General features: G+C 36.8%; 1 protein-coding gene across 1 annotated transcript; it reads left to right on the top strand.

The window, feature by feature from the left end:
* The first annotated feature begins 18804 nt into the window (after positions 1-18804).
* Positions 18805-24558, top strand: LOC101896856 (ER membrane protein complex subunit 10). Its single transcript, XM_005175247.4, has 4 exons — positions 18805-18963; positions 19015-19185; positions 19235-19612; positions 24427-24558. The coding sequence occupies exons 1-4, from the start codon at positions 18910-18912 to the stop codon at positions 24496-24498; spliced, it is 675 nt and encodes a 224-aa protein (XP_005175304.1). The 5' UTR covers positions 18805-18909; the 3' UTR covers positions 24499-24558.
* The last annotated feature ends 1363 nt before the right edge of the window (positions 24559-25921 follow it).

The following is a 25921-nucleotide window of genomic DNA, read 5'->3' as shown; positions in this document are numbered from 1 at the left end:
GACGCGCAGTTGCGTTTTTCGTAACCGCTCTACTCGAAAGCCTGCTGTTCCATTGTGTTCATCCTAATAAGATATTGGAACAGAAAAAGAATAGAAGAAACAAGTTAAAAAGCAGTAAGTTCGGCCGGGCCGAACTTTTAATACCCTCCACCATTTGCAACGAATTTGGAAATTTTCAAAAAATAAAATCCTTAAAAAATCCTGTTAAAATTTTAAAAATACCGAATATAGCCGTTATTTTGGGGTCTATACGACGTGGACATACATAGGCATTGTTTGTCATAAGCCATTACCATATTCAAATTCGAAACTTGAAATAAACGGTGAATAATGTAGCTAAAATCATCAAAATACCGAATATAGGAAGGTACCGTTATATGGGGGCTATACGAAGACCTGGACCCGCACAGACAATTTTCTGTCACAGACTGTAGTTCCCATAACGAACTTCAAACACTAATTTTAAAACAATTCCGGTGAATAATGTCGCTGAAACCATCAAAATACCGAATATAGGGAGGTACCGTTATATGGGGCTATATGAAGACGTTGACCTGCACAGATAATTTTCTGTCTTAGGGTGTAGTATCCATTTTGAACTTCAAATACCAAATTTGAAACAATTCCCGTGAATAATGTCGCTAAAATCATCAAAATACCGAATATCGGGAGGTACCGTTATATGGGGGCTATACGAAGACGTGGACCTGCACTGATAATTTTCCGTCTTAGGGTGTAGTATCCATTTTGAACTTCAAATACCAAATTTGAAACAATTCCCGTGAATAATGTCGCTAAAATCATCAAAATACCGAATATAGGGAGGTACCGTTATATGGGGGCTATATGAAAACGTGGACCTACATGGCCCATTTACGAACTTAACCTGCCTACTGGAAAAATAAACATGTGTGCAAAATTTTAGCCACCTATCTCAATTCATTCGAAAGATAGCGTGATTACAACAGACAGACAGACAGACGGACAGACAGACAGACAGACGGACATCGCTAAATCGACTTAGAATTTTAAGCTGATCAAGAATATATATACTTTGTTGGGTCTGATATGAGTATTTCGAGGAGTTACAAACGGAATGACAAAGTTAATATACCCTTCATACTATGGTGGAGGGTATAAAAATATGTTAGTGGTTTATTAAATAGTTATGAGATGATCCACGCCTAGATATTTTGCCATGTCGTATTTAGCCACTTAAATCTTCTGGCTAATGAGTGCTGGAAGGTGGCAGAGCAGATGTTCGATCGTCTCAATTTCTTCTTCGTCCTGACATATTCTACAATAATCAATGCCATCGCTGTCCCATTTCGAGGTCATTGCCCGAGAGAAGAGAAGAAAGTCGCTACTGGTGAGACTTTGTTCTCTTGTTCTTCTCTTCCAAAACAACCTTAGACTTGATAGTAGAGGAGTTTAGGGCTTTCATTGCCGCTTGTCTATCGACGTATACAGTCAACGGACTGCTAATTTCGTTGTTCCTCATTAACAACAGGTCTATGGCTTTTTTGACCGCAAAAATTTCCGCCTGGAATACGCTGCAGTCGTTTCTAAGCTTGTATGATTAGCGATCATTAGGAGTGTCACAAAAGACAACAGCTCCCGTTCAGCATTCCATCTTTGAACCGTCGGTATAGACAGCTATGGAGAAAGGTGGATTGTTAATGGCCCAGGTGTCCCTATCAGGTGTGTGGATGTCAGGTGGGTCAAAGCACAACCATGGTGAGATATAATCACAAGTGTTGGCTTCCTCTTCTACATTCCTTACACGCCCTAGGATTGCAGAATATCCAAAGGATTGACTGCGCCATTGGTTTAGTTCTTTGAGTCTAAGTGTACACTTAATTGTCTGTTCCTCTACGTACACGCACTGCTAGTGATCTTAAGGACGGTAGGGTGTCCAGTGCAGCTTGAGGTGTGCTCTTGAATGTACCCGTTATTAGTAGGGATGCGGCTCGTTGAACTTTGTCAATGTGACGTAAGTAAGATGATTTCCTCAAGGAATGCCACCAGACATAGGTTAGGGGCGAACAATTGACTCATACACCCATTTAATGATGTGTGGTTTGAGGCCCCAGCTTTTACTTATGGAGTTCTTGCAAGAATAAAGTGCAATCAAGCCTCTTTTTGCTTGCTCCTCGGTGTTCCTCTTCCAGCTTAGTTGGAGGTCTAGGATAGTGTCGAGGTATTTAGCTTCGGAGGAGAGGTTTAGCGTGACCGATTTAGCATCAGTGGTGTAAAAGAAGGATATTTACGTTTCCTCGTTATGAGGACGAGCTCTGTCTTTGCTTACTATTCTCTCGATCAGGTTTAGGTCCCCAGGCGAATAGTTACGATACGCTTGATCGGTTTGCCAATTAATTACCACGTCAGTACAGTTAGGAAAGTGTGTGCTGGCTAACAGTTTAAGAGTCTCTAGTCCGGAGTCAGTCCACGTACTGTCAGTCCGTTTTATACTTCAAAAGGAATTTAGGGTCCTTCGAAAGTACTTGACGGAATCTGACAGCATCGTTGATGCATTCTATTGACTCAGTAAAACATACCCAAGATATACGTTTGGCCTTCTTGATTTCACTATTGAACTTGTTGAAGGATGTCTTATAGGCATCCCAGTCCGTACGTTGTTTAGTCTTGTTGACCCTATTGTACAGTCGTCTACTGCCCCTCCTTGGCTAAATGTTTTGACCACCAAACTGGTTGGCATTTTTATGCCCGGGTGGGTAAGCGGACGGACTTTTTCATAGCACTCAAGCAAGGCACTCTTTATCTCATTTACAGTGTTGTCTATATCAGAGGTTGAGGTTAAGACCAAGTTGTCGGTGCGGTGAAGCCCAGGTATAGTCAATGCGGCAAATTTGTCCCAATTTGCCTTTCTTGGGTTTATATGAGGTTTCTATTCAATGATTTTGAAAACTATCTTCCGGTGATCTGAAAAGGAGCACTTAGGAGGTACTTTTAAGTCCTGTATAAGAGAATCATCCTTGTTAGTTAGGGTGAGGTCGGTGACCTACTCTCTATCTTTAATTTTAAAATTGCATCATTGCCCCTATTACATATTTTCAGATGAAATCAAAAATGGATTCACCTCTGGCATTAGTGTCGTTTCAGTACCATTGAAAATGGTGGGCGTTGGCAACGCAGCCTATGATGAGATGCCCTTTGCCATCCAGATCTGTGAGCAGCTTCTCTACTTGTCACTATTAGAGACTGCGTAAGAGACGTACTGCCTACTCCCTAGTCCAGTCAACCTATTGTTGTAGATATAGGGTTCCTGCACCAGGGCTATGCCTGCTTCAGCTTTCGTGAGGGATAGGAGGGGTTCGGCTTCGCTTTGTAGTGATGTAGATTAATCTGCATGATGTTAAGTAGCTGTTGTTTCCTTTCTCTTAATGCAGCGGTGTTAGTCGGAAACGGATCCAACCCGTTCCGAAATGCAACTTGCCCCCATGAGCTTGAAGATTGTCCTGGCCATACTTATTAATAGATACCTTGATAACCAGGCCACCCCCCCCCCCCCCCCCCCCCCTTGTTTGAACTGACAATGAGCCAGTCGTTGTTCAGCTTTATCGAAGATTGTCTAGGTGGTTGTTTTAGGAATGCTTCCTCTTCCTTCCTGTTTGGCTTGCCGATTGTAAGTTAGCTGGGAGGTTTGAGCCGTAGATGTCTTCTTGGCCTCAGGCTGTGGTTCCTCCGTAGACCGACCTCTCTTCAACGCTAAGCGTGAAGAGCAGTATGTTTCCTTCGGAACTGCCTAGGCTGCCGTCATCGTAGGCTCCGACTTCCTTGCCTTACGTCTCAGGCGCTTATTGGCAGGAAGATTTGACTTAATCCACGAGTGGATCATCCCTCTCATTGATAACAGATGGTAGGAAAGCTAGAGCAATCTGATCAAAAGAGCAACTCGGTAGTTGCGGGTGGTTCTTTTCGAACTTTTTCACTACCCTGAGGTTCATCTTGATCAGGATCCTCTCTCTCTGTAATCTGTGTGGGGTCTCGGCCGATAAATTTCTTACAGAACTTTACCGACCTTTTGTAAACCGGTATTGCTTTCGCCTTCTTCGGGTCTGCGCCTTCGTGAGTGGTAGGATTGTTGGTAGGGTTAATGCCAGCATCTACGTCGATGGCATCTTGCCGATGGAGGCTTGAGGTATCGGAAACTGCCGACAACGGGGTCTTTATGTCTTTTTGAAGTACCTCACCTCATTCGCAGCTGCCCAATATGTCTATTGGGCGTTCCACTATCCGCAACCTGTGGACGCGTATAGGTCCATGTTTTAGCACAGCCGCCATACAACGATACGTCCCGATATTCGATATTTTGATGATTTTTGTCACATTTTTTCTACGAATTTGTCTGATTTTGAATTCTGCCTGAATGTTGTAGAAAATGATATATGTACATAATGCATGAAATGACATCTAGCATTCCAACACAAAAACCTACATCGTTCTTCGGTTGGAATATTCAAACACATTCAAAGCAACAAAAATTGGTGACACAGTTGTATGAGGCACATATAAAAACTTCTTTCATATGGCAAGTATCCGTGCAATGGGAACTCAAATGCATAGTAAATTGAGTAATTAAAATGCAATAGTGATTGTGAGAAAAAATTATTTTATTATTAAAATTACGGGGAAAATAGAAAGTATTGTAAAACCAGAGAAAATATGAGACACATGTTTAGGCGTTTTATCAGTTTACATCGAGAGGTAAATGAAATAGGACGAGGATGTTCCACACATTTTATACATATTTGAAAATATCGGAGGTGAGATTCCTTTGAATTAATGAATTCCTGGTCTTCGGCAATGTGCTGGCAAAATAGGTGGAATAAATATAAAACAAATTAACCTTCAGTCAAGTCAATATAAATGGCTGACGCAGATTATGGGACTCATTAAAGCTTACCGTTTTTCTTCCATATGGCAAATATGTGTCTAATGAGTATGCAATATTTAGCCAGTGGAATACCGAATTAAATTTAATTTGTGCATCTCCAGATCTTCTTTGATATTGCAATATAATATTGACGGTCATGTTTTTTATCAGCTGACGAATTATTGTCGGTCTTGGTCTTTTTAATGGACACAACAATGGCAAATAAAGAAAATGGCGTTTTAGGTTTAGTAAAAACAAGGTGGTTTTTTTATGTAATAATATACTCATATAAAATAGAACTAGTGCAAAGTCAATTTCTGCATTTTATACCCTTCACATACATAGCATGAAGGGTATATTAAATTTGTCATTCCGTTTTTAACTCATTGAAAGAATGATTTTATACCCTACAAAGTATAGATATTGTATAGTCCCCATATAACGGTACCTCCAGATATTCGGTATTTTGATAGTTGAATGTGGCTTCAATTAAATGGAATTGTTTAAAATTCCGCACATGAAGTTCATTTCAGGTACTTTCCTCCCTGACAGAGAATAGTATATATAGTTTCACGATAGCCCCCATATAACGGTGCCTCCCAATATTCGGTATGTTGATGATTTTAGCCGCAATTTTCAATGGATTTCACTAGATTCTGATGTGTTAAGTTCTTAAAATACACTTATCAATCTTGACCCCATATAATGGTACCTCCCGATATACGTAATTTAAGGATTTTAGTCACATTGTTCAATAAATTGAACTGGAATCCGATATGTTAAGTTCTTAATAAGATTTTAGTCACATTTTCAATGGATTTGACTGGAATACGATGTGTTAAGTTCTTAATATGCACTTGTCAATCTGACGAAAAAAATGTATATGGGGCTTCGACTGAATATATCCCTCATATAAAATTACAACCAGATATTCGGTATTTTTATGGTATTGGTCAGATTTCTATATAGGTCCTCGAAATTTTACATTTTTATGAATTCAGTTGATAGGTTTCTTGACACATTTAATTGTAGTCTTTATAATGTAATGGCAGTAACGGATCTATCTGGATTCTATTTTTAAAATTCGCCATTTTAAAAGGATATAATTACGAAAATATATACGAAATGCTATCAAAAATAATTTCTTTCCCTATGACAGAGGGGATGAAAAATTCGGCACCGCCGTACTCAACTGACTTTTTACTTGGTTTTGTATTTTTAAACCAGCCGGTTAAAATTAATTAAATTGCCTACAGTTAAAAGCAGACGTATTATGTTGAACTCAATGATGATACTAAAAATATTAAGAAGACAAATACCTTCATATTTTGTAGTCCCATCTATTAGAATTAATCTTCTTTTTAAATTTAGTAAATATAAAGTTCAAAAAAGTTTTATGTAAAGAAGCCTAACTTTATGGATTTCAATGTCAGAATACCTATCAACAATTGCAACAAGTTATTAAATGAACAAAACAACTGGTTGCAATTATTTTAAATAAATAAAAAGAACCTACCATAATAAGACAAGAAAAGAGCCAATAGAATATATCAAAATTAAACCATCAAAAATCAAACAAAAGGTAAGGAACGAAATTAAGGAATATAAGAGTCATATTAGAAATCATAGACTAGGAAAGATACAGACTGGATCATTCTGGATACTGCATATAATTGATATTGGAAAAAATGAAAATCAGAAATTATTTGGCACAGAAAACGCCAGATTCCCAATCTACAATTTTTGCATTTCGACATTGAAACCCTTTCCCAATTTATCTTTGGAGTAATGTCTGTAGAAAATCTAACCGATATTTAAATTAAATTGATACAGATACAGAAAAGGATTTTACATTCTAACAAAGAAAAAAATAAGTGAAATGATAATGACAATAATCAAATTGTAATAAAAAAATATTGTAAAAAAATATGCAAAATATTACCGATATTACAATACAATTTCTAAAATCTTGAGAAATAACGAAGATTTCACATTCATATCTGCAGATGTTTACATAAAGGGAAACAAACGAAAGGTATCTGGGACATACATAATGAATAGGAAACCAAAATATGCAGATAATATGAATCTGGTTTTAAAGTACTTGTTATTTCTCAAGATTTTAGAATTAGTATTGTGTTAGGTTGGCCCCCTACATGTTCTATTGGCTCTTTTCTGGTCTTATTATTGTATACTAAGTTTTTTTCATGGCAGAAGAATATAGGTAGATGCATCAGCCTTTGGGAACATTGATATGTCAACATTTTAAAAATGTTTTATCAAAAATGAGTAGATTTTCTAATGTTTTCTTATACGACGCAAATCTGAGGTTGTTGCAATACGCATTTTCCAACAATTTTTACAAATTTCAATGATTCTTCATTTAACAATTTCAAATCCAAAATCGATTTGACAGTTCATTTTCCCAGCAGCTGTGTCGATGCGACTACCTGTATTCTTCTACCATGTTTTTTTTTTAATGTTTTTCAAGAGTCTTCATTATTACCATGGTAGAAAAAAAGGTAAGGTAGAGCTACCAGCTTCTGCCAAGTTTGTGTATGTATTTATTGTTTTGTAAAAAAAATGGTAGAATAATATAGGTAGACGCATCGACTCAGCTGCTGGGACAATAAACTGTCAAACCAATTTTGGAATTGAAAATGTTGAATGAAAAATTATTTCAATTTGTAAAAATTGTTGAAAAACGCGTGTTATAATAACATCCGAATGACGTCTTATGAAAAAAAAAAAACATATAAAAATCTAATTATATTTGAAAAGACATTTAAAATATTTTGACATATCAATGTTCCCAAGCGTTGATGCATTTACCTGTATTTTTCTATCATGGGTGTTACATTAAGTTTTGGGTCGTTTGAATGCCATTCATATATGATTTCCTTGCAAATCTTATATATTTTGAGTAGATTTTACACATATAATTTACATTCTTAATATATTATGAGTTTCAATTATGATTTCTTTTTGTCTTTCCTCTAAAATTATGTAGGTTCAAGTACTTCCCCAATATGTCCTTCAGATCTGATGCATAAAAATTAGATTATTTGACGGAATTTCGATGTTAAGAAGGGAATATTATAGTGAACGCATGTGAAATTCTGATGTTTTCCTAATAATTATTACATCTTTCAATGTGTTTATTGATCTACTACCAAATGAACTAGGTCTTCCGTCGTGTCTTCGGCACTGTGAACAGTGGGTGACAAAGAATTAACTTCTACGATTTGAGGTCACGAAAATGCGAAAATGTTGCATAAACCATCAAAATACCGAATATAGGGAAATTCCGTTAAATGTGTGCTATATATGTGTGGACCGATATATCTCATTTTCAATACCAACCATCCAAGACACGATACAAAGATTGTGTCAAATTGAAGCTCTACGTAAAATAACAAGTAGACAAATAAAGGGACGAAAATTTTTAAATCAACTTAGAATTTTTATGTATATTCTTCATGAGTTCTACGACAATGCTTAGGGACATTACAAACGGAAAGAAAAAATTGATATACCCTCCTTTTCGATGTGGTATATCAAATAACAATTAAAAACGCCGGTCAGTCGGGCGGAATTTTCACTATCCTCTATCATTTGGAATTAAACAGAAAAATTAAAAAAAAATCGTAGAAAAATACCATTAAAATGAACACTGTATAGTGAAATCGTATCATGTGGCCTGTATCGTGATTTCAACAGGCAGACAGACGAAGAGTCGGACATTGTTAAATCAACTTAGAATTTTATGCTGATCATGAATATATATTCCTTATGGGTTCTACGACTAATGTTAAGCGATATTACAAACGAAAAAACAAAATTAATATACCCTCCTTTTCAATGTAGTATATCAAATAACAAGTAAAAAAACAAAACAAAAATCGTAGAAGAATACAGTGTAAATGAGAAGTTAATATACCCTCCTTTCTAATGTGGAGAGTATAAAAATTACTTATGAAGGTCCTCGTCCTTGTATAGCGACCATATAACGGTACCTCCCGATATTCGACATTTCTTTCTTTCTTTCTTTCTTTATTCAATTCATACTTAATACTAAAGCCTCCAAGGCCAATTAATTGTATTAATAAGGTACTCAATAACAAGTAGAAAAATTCAAAATAACTTATAATTAACTATAACATTATTAAAAAACAAATTATAAAAGGCTCCCTAGCCAAAACTACAAAAAAAAAACAAAAGTAAAAAAATGAGTCAATTGAGGCAAAATAACCAACAACAAGCAATTAAATTTTTTTAAGAAAGGTGAACAATAAAGGCGACGATAAAAATAATTTAAAAATTATTATTTAATAATTAAAAAAGAGTAAAATGAAGAAAATAAAAGCTCAAAACAACGAAAATAAAACTAATTGAGATATATACCTGGATGCAGGACATGATTCAACACTTTCAAACGAAAGGCATTATTAGAATGGGAAAAAATTCTAAGCTCAATAGGTAGATAATTCCACAAGCGTGCAATACGTACAATAAAAGACTTTTCAAATGTTAAGTTATTTATTCTGGGTATTAATACCTGAGTACTCCTAGTTGACCTGGAAAATCTGAACATGTTAGCTAAAATTGCTCAAAAGAAACTCCCAGGAAATCTATAACAAATTTGAGATGTGATCACGTTTCTTCAAGCTATACACAAATCTTACGATAGCATTATCTACACGCTTAACTCTTAAACAAATACAATTTATTGTACCAGAAACCAGCTCGAGCCCATAATTGATATGAGACATTAAAAGAGCATTCGCCAACCTCTTTTTAACCCACAATGGTAAAAATAAATTAGTAACATATAATCTACGAATAATAGCAAAAACTCGTCTCTGAACGGAATCGACATGAGTCTCAAAAGAAAGTTTCTCATCTACTAAAATACCCAGCATTCTGTGACAGCTTACAAAACTAATTAGATTACCAGCAATATTTAGATTATATGCATTACTGCCAAACTTAATAGCCTTTGTCTTTGACGGATTCAATACCAGACAATGTTCAAAACACCACTGTCCAACATGAACAAGACAATTATTAATTTCACTTTCAAAAGCTATAGGATTAATATTAGAATTGGTAAAAACGAGAAACACATCATCCGCATATAAGAGAGGAGTGCAATTTACACCATTGCAACATTCAGAGAGGTTATTGACATATAAAATGAAAAACAAAGGACCTAATACGGAGCCCTGCGGAACACCACACGAAAGCAATGCCACATTTGAGGATCTGCCATTGTAATAAACGAATTGGGATCTACCAGACAAATATGATAAAATAAGATTACAAGCTGTCTCAGAAAAATCGAACTCATACATCAGTTTACTGAGTAATATTTGATGAGAAAGAGAATCAAATGCCCTTGTTAAATCCAATGAAACAATTACAGTATCCTTTTTAAGGTTCGTGTTAGATCTCACTAACTCAGTTAAGTAAAGAAGCAAACTTGTGGTATTATGATTCCTACGGAAAGCAAATTGACCATTATATAACTTGCCTGCAATATGAGCAAGTATTTGGTCCTTCATAACATGCTCACACACCTTAGCCATCACAGGGAGAATTGATATAGGCCTGAGATCATCAGGGCCACGAACAACATTCCCCTTTGGAATTGGAACGACACGAGCTTGCTTCCACAAGCAAGGAAACACAGACGACATCAAAACAGAATTGACCAAATCCAAAATAATATCACTAACATATGGAAAGATTAATTTCAAAAAATCCACAGGTATTCCATCAACTCCGACAGATTTAGACATTATTCGGTTTAGTGCAATAATAATTTCTTCCATACGAACACAACTAAAAGAAAATCCATCACTGCGTGCGTTAGACAATTGCTCATCAATATTAGGCATATGTGAGTTCCTATATTGAAAAAAATAGTTCAGATCATCAACATCAATGTCAAGAGACACATCATCATCTCCAATACAACCCGAAGCACTAAAAAAACGCCAAATAGCAGTTGAACCCAACGTATTAAATTTCTTAGAGTAATACTTTCTACGCTCCCGACGAATAACTATCTTCGCTCTATTACGATAACGACAAAAAATTTTCCAATTATCATTGCTTTTATTATCAAGGTAAGCCTTAAAAGCCAAATCACGAAGTGATCGAGCAAGTGTAATGCGATTTGAGCTAATCCAATTATCATCAGATCGCATTTTTCTATGCACCAAAGGAACATAATCAAACAACCCCAACAAAAGATTTGATATTTGAGAACATTTAGCGTCAACATCCACAACATTCATCATATCAATATTAAAGGCTGATAGATAAGAAAAAAAACCCGGCCAATCAACACAAGAGTAATCTCGATACTCAACAAAATCACAAAATGTATTAACACCAATATTTAACGATGCAAAAATAAGTGAATGGTCAGATATCGATGGACATATTGCCTGATCAGACAGATGTACCATAGCACAATCATTTATCAGCATAAAATCAAGCAGAGAAGACGCACGATGTGTAAAATCATCAACTGACAAGTTTAATCGGAAGCAGACTGCGGATCAAACATATTAGTATTAAAATCACCCACTATAACAATTTTTGAATACTCTAAATATAAATCACTATGAATATCTTCAAAAACATTAATATCACCTGGAGGAGGAAGATACACAACACCAAACAGAACCTTTTCATCGCCAGACATAACCTCAATAAAAAGCGATTCGCATTTACCTACCACAGATGATCTGAAAACAACTTTATGAAAAATATCACTAGAAATATATATACCAACACCACCACCTCTAGAGTATCGACGGTCATTCCTCACAAATTTATAACCAGGTACATTTATTGCACTAGTTGGAATATCAGATTTCAGCCAGATTTCAGATATACCAAGAAAATTCGAGCCTGATCCCGATAAAATATTTTTGAGTTCACAAAACTTCGTTGTATTCATAGATGGCCTAATACTGCGTGAGTTTATATGAGCCACATTAAACTTATTACTGCAAGAAACCAAAACATGTTTAATATAATCATTGTTGCTGATCACCGGCCCCAAATTAGAACTAAAAGACATCAAATACATAAGACGTAATTGTGGCGGGGAACCAATTATAAGAATTCAACAAAATGTCACTAATAAAATATAATTTCAATAAATTCATAACGAAAAATAAATACAATTTTAACGCAGCTGAATACTATAAAATGAATTAAAAAAAATAGATCAAATGATCCAGCACAAAAACAGGATAAGAAAATGAATGGAATCGAAAGCAATTAAATTAATCAAAAATTAAAGCAATTAAGAAAAAAATCAATAGAAATATTAATTAAAAGAAATAATAAATATTGATATGCAAATTTAATTTCCACCGCCTTCCGCATCCGCAAGCAATGTCTCATATTGACTAACGTTGTAAGTATCCTCTCTACCATCAGAAAAAACCAGCCATGCCTTTACAATATCAGAATTCAAAATCTTAAATTTTTTGACTACTTTAAGACGACGCAGTTTTTTGCAAACAAAGTTTAAATGCGATGCAGCAGGCGAAAAATGATCATTAAGGTACACTCTGTTATTTAAAGCAACACCTTGGACACCAAGTAGATCACAGATTCGAAGATTGCGAGTTTTAAAATATTCTCTCATGATGCTATCTCGCAACGCAACTTTGTTAAATTTAACAAGAATCTGTTTTTTACGATTAATGTAACATACATGATTGATGTCCTGGCTGGTTATAGGTATGTTATAGAATGATCCCAATGCAATAACAGGCAACTCCAAATCATCCAAACCTTCAGGCAACCCTCCTATGAGGATGCCAGACCGATTCATCCGTTTATGCATTACATTATCTTCCCGCTCAAGCGCAACAAACTTCGTAGCAGTAGAAGATTCAAGCCGCTGCACATTGTCATTACATTGCCTGATGTCAGTCCTCATTTCAGCAATGCATGAACTCACTTCCTTCTTTATGTCATCCAAAACCACTTTAAGACTATTTGCTGCTATTTTGATAATTCTTGCCACATTTTTCACCGATTTGTCTTAAAATTGGAATTTGTTGGCCATGATGGGTTCTAGCTCCGGTGGCGAAACATTGTATGTATAGGTCCACGTTTTTGTATAGCCCCATATGGACGTAATTCCCGATATTCGGTATTTTGATGATTTTTGACACATTTTCCCATGAATGTGTCTAAAAATTGGTATACGTGGATCATAATGGGCTCTAATGTTTCCTTTGCCCTAAGGTGGAGGGTATTAAAAATTTGGCCGAAGTTAATGTTTTTTACTTGTTATTAATCAAGATATGTTACACGCGTACTTTCTGAAAAGATTGAGAGTTGTAACAAACTATGACTTACAATGTCAATCAATGTCACAACATACAACACAATAACCATAGAAGAATATGTCACCGCAGTCATCACACCTCAATCCACGAAGCATTAACCGCAAATTATCAATGCAGTTCGCCCGCAAGTCAATCAACAGTTATTGATACCCCGCTACCCGTTCAACATACTACGAATACGCATTTGTCTACACCAAACAACGGCATAGCCGCCCCCGCACAGTATGTGAACAGCTTTAATACAGATTTTGCCCCTAAATCACAATCTGCAATACGGATTCGTGCAATTTAACAATCGTCAAAGATCCGCAGCGGGGCGTTGAATTTTGTAGCCTGGACTTAATGTTGTATATAAAGCGTCTCAAGTAGGATGTGATGCGAAATAGTTTGTCGAAGGATGAGTACCGGGGAAGAAAATCCCAATACTCAATATCATTGGCGATTTGAGCCGTTGCTGCTGCTATATTGCGTGCTTCAAGACAAGTTGAGTGTTCACTGGAATTGCTTCGGTGCTATGTAGGTATGATGCTTCGTAGCCAATCGGGTCCATTCCATCAAAGATTATGTTGTAGCAAATGACTGGCGTTGACGCTTCTAGAAGCACAATCTGTTGGATTGTGTTCTGAGCGTACATGATTCCATATTTCAGGGCAAAGGTCGTCTTGGACCTCTGCCACGCGGTTTGCAACATAAGTTGACCATCGGCTAGGATGGCTGTGCAACCACGTGAGTACCACAGTTGAATCTGTCCAGGAATACGTTCGAAATCCACTGCCAATGCTTTCTCTTACCTTCCGAATAAGTGAAATTCAGTATTTGTGGTATCTGATGTATTAATTAGCGGCAGTCATAACGTTAATAAATTTTGAAGATCATTTCGGTGCTTTATCCACTCACGCAGTATAGACTTAGGCACTTCTTCCTCCCAGTTGACATTAGCGCTCCACAATTCTTGCATCCACATTTTTGATCGAATCGTGCATGGAGCCATTAATCCCAATGGATCGAAAAGCATACTAGTGTCCGATAGGAATACGCGTTTAGTTATATTATGCGGGAACGCCTTTAAGTTGACGATTAATGAGATGCTGTCATCTGTAGTATTCCATATGTTACCAAATGTTCGAACTTCTTTATCAGCCACAAGAAGATGCGTTGTTTGCAAGACGTCTGTGGAATGCGTTCAATGAGCTTTGTGGAATTTGTTGCCCATTTTCGTAGTTCAAATCCACCTTGTGATAGATGTTGGGACACTTCATATTGTAGTGATAGTAGCTTCTCCTCACTGGAGGCCCCACTGAGCATGTCGTCCATGTAAAAATCGCGAGTGATAATGCGGACAACGCTTTCGTTAGCGTTGTTAGCAGTTTGCGGCATGCATTTTACAGCACAATAAGATGCGGAAGCTACACCATATGTAACTCATAGTAAACGGTAGTCCTTGATAGATTCTGCGGGAGACCGACGCCAAACGATGCGTTGAAAATCAATATCTTTTTCTGCTACATTTTCTCCACATCTGCCATCATGGCAAATCGGTGTTTGCGAAATCGTAGCAGAATCGAGTACATATCGTCTTGTAGTTGCGGCCACACCATGAGGGTATCGTTGAGCGATAGACCTGTAGACGTCTTCATCGACGCATTAAATACAACGCACAGTTTTGTCGTGGAGCTGGTTTCCTTTAACACTGCATGGTACGGCATGTAGTAACAGTGCTCCGTCGCTCCGTCCGGTATAGATGTTGTAGGAACGAGTTCCATATGCCCCATTGAAAGAAGCTCATCCATGAATGCGTTGTGTTGGTCCCTTAATCTTGCGTCGTTGGCTAGTCTGGCTTCTAAACGTGTCAAGCTAAGCAGTGTTATCCCGCGAGATTCTCCCAATGCCATAGAATCCCTGAAAGGCAGTTGAATGACCAATCGCCTATCGTCAGCTCTGCCGTGAGTCTTCTTAAAATGCATTTCACCTGCCAACTCTTCAGCCGTGTAATGCCTCTTAGCACAAGGCTCTTCGATTTCCCAAAACTTACTAACGGCTCTGGCGAGTGACAGGTCACAATGCAGATTTGCAACATGAAGGTTAGGAGAGGTCGCGCGAACATTGCCGTATAAAATTCAGCCTAAATGCCATTGATGTTCCCGGCGGTCCCCGTTTAAAGCCTTCAATGATAAATTTGTCCATTTCATCGACATCATATAGTAAATCAATGGGACCAGGGTGATAACAAGTGGGTCTGCGACGCGTAGATTCTCGATGTGTGGCCAGGGCACGGTAGGAGTTTCCACGGATGGTAAATCGTTTGTCAATTTTGGTAAAACAAGAGCATTGATAGGTTAGTAGATGTTTTAGGACAAAGTATTAAATCTACTTTACCTTTTACACCACCTCCCTGTGATATTCCAATGCCTGTTACCGTTAGCGATGCGGGTTTTCGGGGTATAAAAGTTGCGTGCGATCCGCTATCAAACAGGGCTCTTGTGGGTTGAGTCTACCGGACTCGTCCTTGATACGGACTAAGGCAGTACCTAATAGTGGATTTTTGTGGATTATGATTTAGAGGCAAAATCTGTATTAAAGCTGTTCACATACTGTGTTAAAGCAACTGCGTAATAATGCATCTTTTGACCATCTGTAATGCTGGTGTTTGTGTGTATCAAGGAACAAAATGTATCGTGGAAAGATACCCAGTCCGCTGATCTGCCGTCAAAAGTTGTTAACTGTATTTTCGGCAAATCCGACAAAGAGGTATCGGCCCTTTCGTCACAATGTTCACTTGTGAAACCGAAACGATGACAGCTCTAAATTCGGCGACATACAATTTGCAGCCTTAATGCCGTGGCTCGGATAACGTTTTTTGCTGACGAAGATTGCAACAGTGTTGATTTGTATGGGATCATTAATTTTGGTTGGCGTTTTATTGAAATATACCTATGAAATATACCGATGTTTGAGATTTTCTGGGGAAATTTTGGCATTTCAGTGTTTCGACATCGAGCTTAAAGCATACTGCACACATTTTATGCCATGTTCTATTGCAATTTCAATCACATTAGGTGTGTCTGGTTACTTTTCCTGCAGGAATTGTCCAGCAACATTTTTCTGAGAGAGTAAGGTAGTTTTATTCTCTTTTGCAAGAAAAATGCGAAAAGTAAACAGACGGTATTCCTGCAGAAGCTTGCAACTAATCAGCTGATTTGTCAAAACAAACCAATTTGTCCCCCATAAGGAGAATTAAAACAAAGGAAGCAATACTAATTTTACAGGTTTTTTAAATAAAAATATTGGAAATAGTCTTTTATTTTCTTATTACATGTTAATATTTACGTTTTTCACATTTTGTAAAGTTGTTCTCCAAAAACTATTAGTCTTGCTAATTCCAAAAAAATATTTTCAAATTGAAAGCACAAAAATAAATAAATAAACAATAGAAAACATCTGATTGAATGTCGATGAATGAGAAGAAGAAGAGTTGCAAGTGATTGCAAGAAGAAATTTGTCCAGCAAGAATTTGCAAACTCTCACTGAAAGAACTGTCAAAATTTCTCTCTCCAATCGCTCTCTTTTGCAGAACTTTCGGGTTAACAGACGACTTTCAGTAACTATTTGTAACAATTGTTACAAATTTTAGGGTAACCAGACACACCTATTGTTTGCTCTCAGAATTAGGTACACCCATTAACCCGATCATATGGCACGATTCGTAATTCATAATAGGTGTGTCTGGTTACTTTTCCAGCAGGAATTGTCCAGCAACTTCTTTCTGAGAGAGTAAGGTAGTTTTATTCTCTTTTTCAAGGAAAATGCAAAAAGTAAACAGACGCTATTCCTGCAGAAGCTTGCAACTAATCAGCTGATTTGTCAAAACAAACCATTTTGTCCCCCATAAGGAGAATTAAAACAAAGGAACCAATACTAATTTTACAAGTTTTTTAAATAAAAATGTTGGAAATAGTCTTTTATCTTCTTATTACATATTAACATTTACGTTTTTCACATTTTGTAAAGTTGTTCTCTAAAAACAAATAGTCTTGCTAATTCCAAAACAATATTTTCAAATTAAAATCACAAAGAGAAATAAATAAACAATAGAAAACATCTGATTGAATGTCGATGAATGAGAAGAAGAAGAGTTGCAAGAGATTGCACGAAGAAATTTTTCCAGCAAGAATTTGCAAACTCTCACTGAAAGAACTGTCAAAATTTCTCTCTCCAACCGCTTTCTTTTGCAGAACTTTTGGGTTAACAGACGACTTCCAGTAACAATTTGTAACAATTGTTACAAACTTTAGGGTAACCAGACACACCTAATTCATTTTCGAAATGTTTGTTTGTTGATATAAATGGGAATTGAAAACATATGAAATTCGCATTATTATGAATAGAAGAAATTATTGTTTTTCCTCTTACAGTATTTATTCATGTTTTGACCCTTTTCTGTAAATTTTGAACATATTTTTGTATGTTTTCAGTTTTTTATTTTTGCAGGAGAAAATCTTGTTAATCTATTTTTGTCGATGAAAAAATTTTGAAAATAGTACCTCTTTTGTTTTCAGCTTTGTACAAATATTCCAATTCTTGGACAAAAAGCGTACCTCGAACGAGGGAGAGAACAAATTTTATTTTCGTTAGAATGTTCATACGCCATTCAACATTATATTTTTAGATCGTAATTTTCAGAAAATTTTGAAAAAAAAACTTATGCTATTATGCATGACGCTTGATTCGACCATTAATTATTAAATGTCTTCTTAACACAGAAAACTGGAAACAAAAGAGGTAATATTTTCAAAATGTCTACATTGGCAGAAAAAATGTTTGACAAGCGTATCTCCAGCAGATTTTGAAAATAGAAAAATATGTTCAAAATGTCAACTTTTACACAAAAAGTTGAAAACATGAATAAAATGGTATGATTAATGATATAAAAAATCTTTGGAAGAAAAACAATAAATTCTTCTATTTATATTAGTAAGAATTTCATGTATTTTCGTATAAATTCCCATTAAAATCAACCAACAAAACTTTTGAAAATATGAATTTTTTCACTATGAATTACGAATCCTGCCGTATGAACTGATAAATTCGTGAACCTAATTCTGAGAGCGAACAACATGATTATAAATGCAATGAGAACAAAGCATAATATGAAATCTGTGCCATCCATAACATATGGAAGCATTTATCGAAAAAATAAATGATGACCTTTAAAAATTCAAAATAGACAAATTTTATAAAATTTCCAAATTTTTTAAGAAAAACTTTTGTCCAAGATTTGGAATATTTGCAAAAAGCTAGAAAGAAAAGATTTTCAAAAATTTTGCATCGACAAAAAATAGACATAAAAAAGCTCTTTAGAGGGAAAACAATCATATCTTCTATTCATATTAATGCGAATTTCATATCTTTTCATACAAATTCCCATTAAAATCAACAACCAAACATTAAAAAAAAAGGAATTATGTTACTATGAATTACGAATAGCATAGTATTCTTCTACCATGGATTCAATACTACCTTCAAAAAAAGTATCGATACTATCGGTATTGCCATCGAGTGTGTGTCAAGTCTTTTGTCAATTGCCTTTCTTCTATGCTAACCAATTGTTTAAAGTGACTTCGAATCGATATGGGTTCATACATAAATTTAGTGTTTTTGTTAGCTACTTTTTCTGCTGTTCATGTAAGTGTTGCAACACCCAAAACATCCCACCACTATGGATTATGTTTTCAGTCCTATATAGAATATGATGCTTGGATTAATGTGGAACTTCACCATGCACTTGACAGCGATGACCCGGATATCTTTAAATATAGAGCAAATATTACAATACCCAGTCTAAATTCAGGTTTGTCAAATGTAGTTCAAGAAGATTTGTCCAACGAGGATGTAGAGAAGATCAAGGTATGATAAACTTTTATGAATGAATTTCTTTAAAATAATGGCTATTCAGTCTCTTGCAGTAAAAAATGGATTTTATCGTATGAAAGCAATCGTTGAATATCCCAATGGTGTAAAAAGAACTTTTTCAACTGCAAACAAGGCTTGCAGTATTTTGAGCGCACAGCTTAATGACGAACTTTGGATTGCAATTGATGGTAGTGGTTTCGTTAATGCAATCACTCTGTCGACCTCAGGAGTGGATATAAATGAATGTTCATTATTTGACTTTAGTTTATCAACAAGACAATATAACACTGAAGTTCTGATAAAACATACCGAATTGGCTCCGGTTGCGGATACGGCTTCATTCATTCAAAAAATTGAACGTGAACGTGAAGCTAGGGAACGAGGTGAAGTAAAGGATAATCGTGGCTTCTTCGCGAAATACGTAAGTACAGTATATGTATTTTCCTTGTTGGCTTAACTTTTTATTTATCAACGATTAACCAAATTCCATAAATTACTCCAAATTGCTATTGTACGCAGATGATGTTAAATTATTCATTTCCCATAACTTTGATAAAAAAGCTAATTTACTTCAAAAAAATTTAAAAAGCCTTTTAAAATAAATAGAATGGATATAAATTTAAGCATATGTGCTTCTCCAGATCTTTTCCTCTGATATTGCAATACGGTCATTCATTATCAACTGTATTTTCATTTGTCAATATTGCTTTCTTGATGGGTCCAAAATTAAATTTTAATAACCGTGAAATAACGATGGTAAATGGAGCAAATGTGTTCTAGGTTTTGTTAAACGGTGGACCAAAGAATTTTCTTTAGAATTTAGAATGGTTCTGTTGTATGGTATCTTTATTATGCAATATACACAGATAAAATAGAATCCGTGCAAAAACAATTTCTTCCATTTGGCTTACGGGGCTTACGTTGGAATAATAATTTTCTTTTGCCTTATAGTAGCAGCCTAAAATTAATTAGATTGCCTACACTAAACAGCAGACGTGGTATGAGGTCCATTAAGATAAACACCGTATTTATCTAGCGGAGACATGAACCGTTATGTTAACAGAACAATTAACAGAGCAATGTTAAGCTTAACAGAACACATATCATGTTGTTATTATTTAATGTTTGTATTTACCTCACTCCGTTTGTTTTATTCTTGGGTCAAGTTTAGTAATTCAAATTTCACCCTCTTCCTTTCAACCGATTAATCTGATATTTTGTATACACTTTGGATTTTGGTGACAATTATGTTTATTCATTATCATTATAAATCCAAGATGGCGGCTGCTACAAAATGGCGAATAACATAGGTTTTATCAATCCCATCAACATAGGTATCAAATGAAAGGTCTCAACAGATAGAATACAATTTACTATGCAAAACTGATATCTAAGAGGGCCGCCGCTACCAAATGGCTGACAATTTTTTACCAACCCCACAATATGGGTATCAAATAAAAGGGCTTGACAAGAAGAATACAGTGCACTACTCATACTCAATATTTAATACAAAAAATTTACATTTAGAAATTTCGATTGTAATTTATGTATCTGATTAATCCAGCCTGAATCCACCACTCAAGTCAAGATTTTGTATCGGGCTGAGGACTGTGTGGCGTAAGGGTGGCTAAAATGATACATCGTTAGCTGTACACCGGCCAAGTTAAGGCGAAAGGTTAAAACGCGATGAGAACTGTATGGAATTAGGGTGGATAAAATTGATAAGTTGTTAGCGTTTTACCCTCAAGACTCAGGCGCGTCTTGTTGTACCTTGCATTTTATTGATTTGTATATTGAATTGGAAGAATTCTACTGAAAGGCATATTGGCCAATGGAATTATAATTCAAAGGATTTCGCCAGAAGTGGCCAAATACCTCGGAATCTGTCCAATCTTCCTACACATTTTGTTATTCTAATAGATAGTACTCTTCATAAGCTTTCCATTGATATGCATTTTTGATTGGAAGAATTGTTTTAAAACGTAGTTTATCTAATGTGAATGTTCTGTCACATAAATGTGCAACTACAAGTTAGCAAGACAGCTTTTCGTAAATTTTTTAATTAAAGTTATAGTTATCGTTTATCATAAAAAAAATAAATTCTTTGATGACTAAACATTAGAAAATATAAATTAAATAAATAAACGTCTATACAAAGTTTTTGGAACCGCCCATGGCCCTATAGGCTAGGTAACTGTGCTAATTGAATATAAATAAAAAAAGTTTTCTATGTGTTCTGCTAAGTGTTACATTGCTCTCTTATTGGCTCTGTTAACAGAATGGTTCGTATCTCCGCTAGATAAATACGGTATTTACCTTAATGGACCTCGATCTACATGCCGTTTGGAGGGCGACTAATTTCGGAAAGTTAGATGTTAAACAGGAAATATCACCCCACCTTGGGGAACTCCCTGTTTCACTCTACGGACTTTGGACTTCTTGTTTTGTAATTCCACGTACGACTGGCGTTCACACATATAGTTGATTATCCGAGCTTTCAAACTTGGCTGGAGGGTGTTTCTCTGCACGTCCTCAGTGTGGCATTGTAGCGCGACCACCCGGCCCATTTTCCAGACTTCGAGCACTATGCGGGGTTGCGAACTTTCGTTAGGTACTCGACTTCCGGCGTATCCAGCTGTTACAGCATTACCATTGAGATTCCGTCTGGGCCCAACGCTTTGGATGACATTTGCAACATCACCCATCGTAAACAGTGGTGGTTCCTCCTCGGCGGGAAGAGATCTGATACGACGTAGTTGTTGTTGTAGCAGTAGTACATTGCGTTCTGCTAATCCGGTTCCATCTCCAGGTTTAGAAATTCGACTACTTTAATGGGCTGTAGCCAGAGATTTTCTGGAATGAGTTGGGTAGGTTTGGCTGTGCAATTAGAGAGTTGCAGCATATTGTGCGGGCCTGTATCACACGCCGGGCAGGCGTCACGCACATCTTCAACAATTCGTGTCCAATACGAATTGAGACGACTACAACATCCTGAACGTAATTGCGCCAAAACTACCCTGGTTTGTCTAGGCAGCTGACGTTTTTCAACTGCAATGGATGGGGGTGGACTCCGAGGACGACATTCATTTTATAATTGCTAATAGCATCTGCGACTGCGTCTGTATGAATGCCGCTCAAACCTGCCTGATAGGCTTCTTGATGTAGAGGTTCTCTCTTGTAGCGCTGGACCTCCCTCTCTAGATCATGTATGTTCTTCCTGACACGCCTGGGTGGAGGAGATTTATCCACCATATGATGGTTGGGATGATTCTCACGGTACCCAAGCAGGTACTGCAACGAAATCATATGATTATGCTTACGTAAGGGAAGGACTTTCGCCTCTTCCTGTAGCTGTTCCACTGGTGTCATGGGAAGGCACCCTGTCGCAGTTCTCAGGGCAGCGTTCTGGCAGGTCTGGATGTGCTTCCACTGCGTAGCACTAGTATTCGCAGACCACACTGGAAGAGGTCAACAAGGATTCTTTGTCCGCACCCCAAGTGCTGCCGGCTACCGCATTGAGGACCTTGTTCCTACTTTTCATCTTGTCGCAGATAGCTGTGGCTTGCGCGGATGACTTGAACATGCTGTCGAATGTGACCCCTTTAATCTTGGGATAGTTCGTGGTCGGTATTAGATTCCCCTCGACCACTGGGCCCGACGCCATGATCGTACAATCATCCGCATACGTTACGATCTCTATGCCGTCTGGAGGGCGAGGAATTCCGGAATGGTAGAGGTTAAACAATTCCGGAGAACTCCCTGTTGGGGAACTCCCTGTTTCACTCTACGGGCTTTGGATTCCTTGTTCCGGGATTCCACGTACGACTGGCGTCCACACATATAGTTGATTATCCAACGTTTCAAACTTGGCCGGAGGGTAGTTCTCTGCACGTCCTCAAACAATATAGCATGATTGACCTATCAAATGCCTTTGATAAGTCCGGAGCTACCAACACTGTTCTGTCACACGGCCTGTTCTGGTTCAGTCCTCTACTAATATGTGTGGAAATGGCGTGTAGTGCTGTTGTGGTACTATGTTGTGGACGGAATCCGTGCTGGTGGTTGGCAACTGTATAGCTTCGTCTTTACTGGCATCCTTGCCTGGCTTCAGTAGCGGGACCACCCGGCCCATTTTCCTGGTTTCGAGCACTATGTGGGTGGCTAGTGACAAATTGAGAACTTTCGTTAAGTACTCGACTCCCGGCTTATCCAGCTGTTTGAACATTACCATTGAGATTCTGTCCGGGGCCAACGCTTTGGATGACTTAGCGTTACAGATGACATTTGCAACATCACCCATCGTAAACTGTGGTGGTTCCTCCTCGGCGGGAAGAGATCGAATATGAGAATTGGGCAGTTCCGTGAATCGGCGGTTGGTAAATTCTCTGAACTATGTCCAGTGAGCTTTCTCATGGTTAAGGAAAGTTTAGTGTTCAGAGGTTATGAAATCGGGCGACCTGCTTATGAAGATTATCAGGAGATTTTCTGAGCCAAGAGAAATGACGGGTAGGGGTTATGTTTTTGTTTAATTTTAATGATTTCTTAAAAAAAAATCGTTCAAAATGTGTCTAAAAACAATGAATACTGGAGGAACTGTAATATAGATGCTATATATACAATGTTCTGTCACACGAGGTGAAACCTAGTACAAACTCTAAATACAAAAGTTGAAGCAATTCCGTGGAAATGGCTAGAACTGCTAAGTGGCTGAAATAGTCAAAATAATGAATATGGGCAGGTACAGTTATATTGGGTCTAAATGACAATGTGAATATATATTGCCAATCTTCTGCCACAGGAGTTAAACCACATTTCGAACTCTAAATACCAAATTTGAAGCAATTCGGTTACCAATGTGGCTTAAATCGTCACAATACCATATGACAAGAGGTATACATGTTCCGACAAGGTCCATTCACAAACATTGTATCGCAATTCGTGGGAAAGTTATTATGTTGATTAACAATAAATATACTTTCAATGGTAGAATATGATTATTCCGAAGAGTTAAAAACGGAGTGACAATGGGACGAAGTATTTATAACCTAACACTAAACTTATTGTTTAATTTCTATGTCTAAATACCTGTATTGTTTTGGAGGATTTTAAAGTAAGGCAGAACGTATTTCAGTTAATACTAGGAATATAATTATGATTAGTTGTATACTTATGTCTTGATCATTTTATAGGGTTTGTCAAAAAATACTTATTAATACTGTGCTCTTTTAATTTCAGTGGATTTACATCGTACCTGTTGTAATACTACTATTTGTGTCGGGCGCAGCAAATCCTGATCAGCAGAAGTAAAATTCACATCAAAATTAAAATATCCTGTAATAGTTAAAATAAATTTCGTTAGCACTAAAATTTTCAAAAGATCATTTTCTAAAAACTGCGGTAAGATTAATTTTGTTGTTGCAAAATAGTCAGTCTTAATCCCATTATTGTTGTTTTTATAAAGACGTTTGTTTATTATTGGAGATAGATGGTAATGCTTACCAGGGTAGGGAATACCTAGGTTTTCGGAAATATTACGGTATCCCGAACAAAAATGCCAACACTGTTCTGGTAAGATAATTTATTATTTAAAATAGTATTCGGTGAAGTACACTTCTATGTGAAATTGAATAAAAAATTGAAAAAAAAAATATTTCTCTTCCCATAAATGGTTTTGGGAGAATAATAAAATTGACTTTATATGAAAACAGATAACAACAAAAAAATCTATATCTTCCCTTAGCAGATTGAATATGAGCTGCTAAGCATAAACAGTTCAAAAACGATAATCGGATCTACGCTCCGGAGCTGCCCGAGTTCCACTCGACCAGGGATTGTCAATCCAGTAAAAGCAGTATTTACCGAAGGTTCCCACAGGTGTTGAGTAGTTTTGCCTAATATTCTATAAATCCGTGCGCTTCGTCAAGAGCCGAGCAAGAATAACTAGGCAATGATCTACTCATTCTTTTAGTACTACGATTGATATTTGGTCTAGTTTTTCATCCAGTATTAATAGTCCAACTAGTTACGCATCCGGCTATCATCCAGTTCTACGGTTTCGCACATCTTCATCAGTTCGTGCACAATACGTATTGGGACGGCTGCACCATCCTGAACGTAATTGAGTCAAAACAACACAGTATTCTGTATTCAGAGGAAGTTCATCGGCTGCAATTTGTGGAGGGGTTGTACTCAATGGGCGACATTCATACCATAGTTATCATTGGCATAGAATGCCACTCAGACCTGCTGAAAAGCTCCCTGATCTAGAGACTCTCTTATAGCATAGGAATTTCTTTTCGTGCACCCCGGAATTGAAGAAAATTCCTTATCATGCTTCTGTCCTGTTTGTCAAAACATCATACAGCCCAGATCTGAAGGCATTTGTGAGAATTTTAGGAATTGTTCCCTATTGCGAGACAACATCGAAAGGGTTTACGTTGCAATGCGCTATAAGCACGTAGTTCTGATGTCTTCTGAAAAACAACCTATACCACAGCATCTTAGCTCACTTGTGTTTGCAACAGATGATGAGATAGTGGAATTTATAAAAAGGCTAAATGTAACGGGGTTGGCATTTTTGTTTGGGATAGGTTAGGTTATAGAATGCGCAGATGTTTGAACAACCACTTCACTCGATGACATGCTGACCCTTTGCGTTCATCCTGGTTTGAGAAATTAAAATGAAATGAAACAGAGAAATAGAGAAGAAGGAAAGAGTTTGAAGGTAGGT

This window comes from Musca domestica, unplaced genomic scaffold, assembly GCF_030504385.1.
Source record: "Musca domestica strain aabys unplaced genomic scaffold, Musca_domestica.polishedcontigs.V.1.1 6, whole genome shotgun sequence".
NCBI classification, from domain to species: Eukaryota; Metazoa; Arthropoda; class Insecta; order Diptera; family Muscidae; genus Musca; species Musca domestica.
The sequence above is the reverse complement of the archived record's forward strand: the minus strand, read 5'-3'. Positions and strand labels throughout refer to the sequence as shown.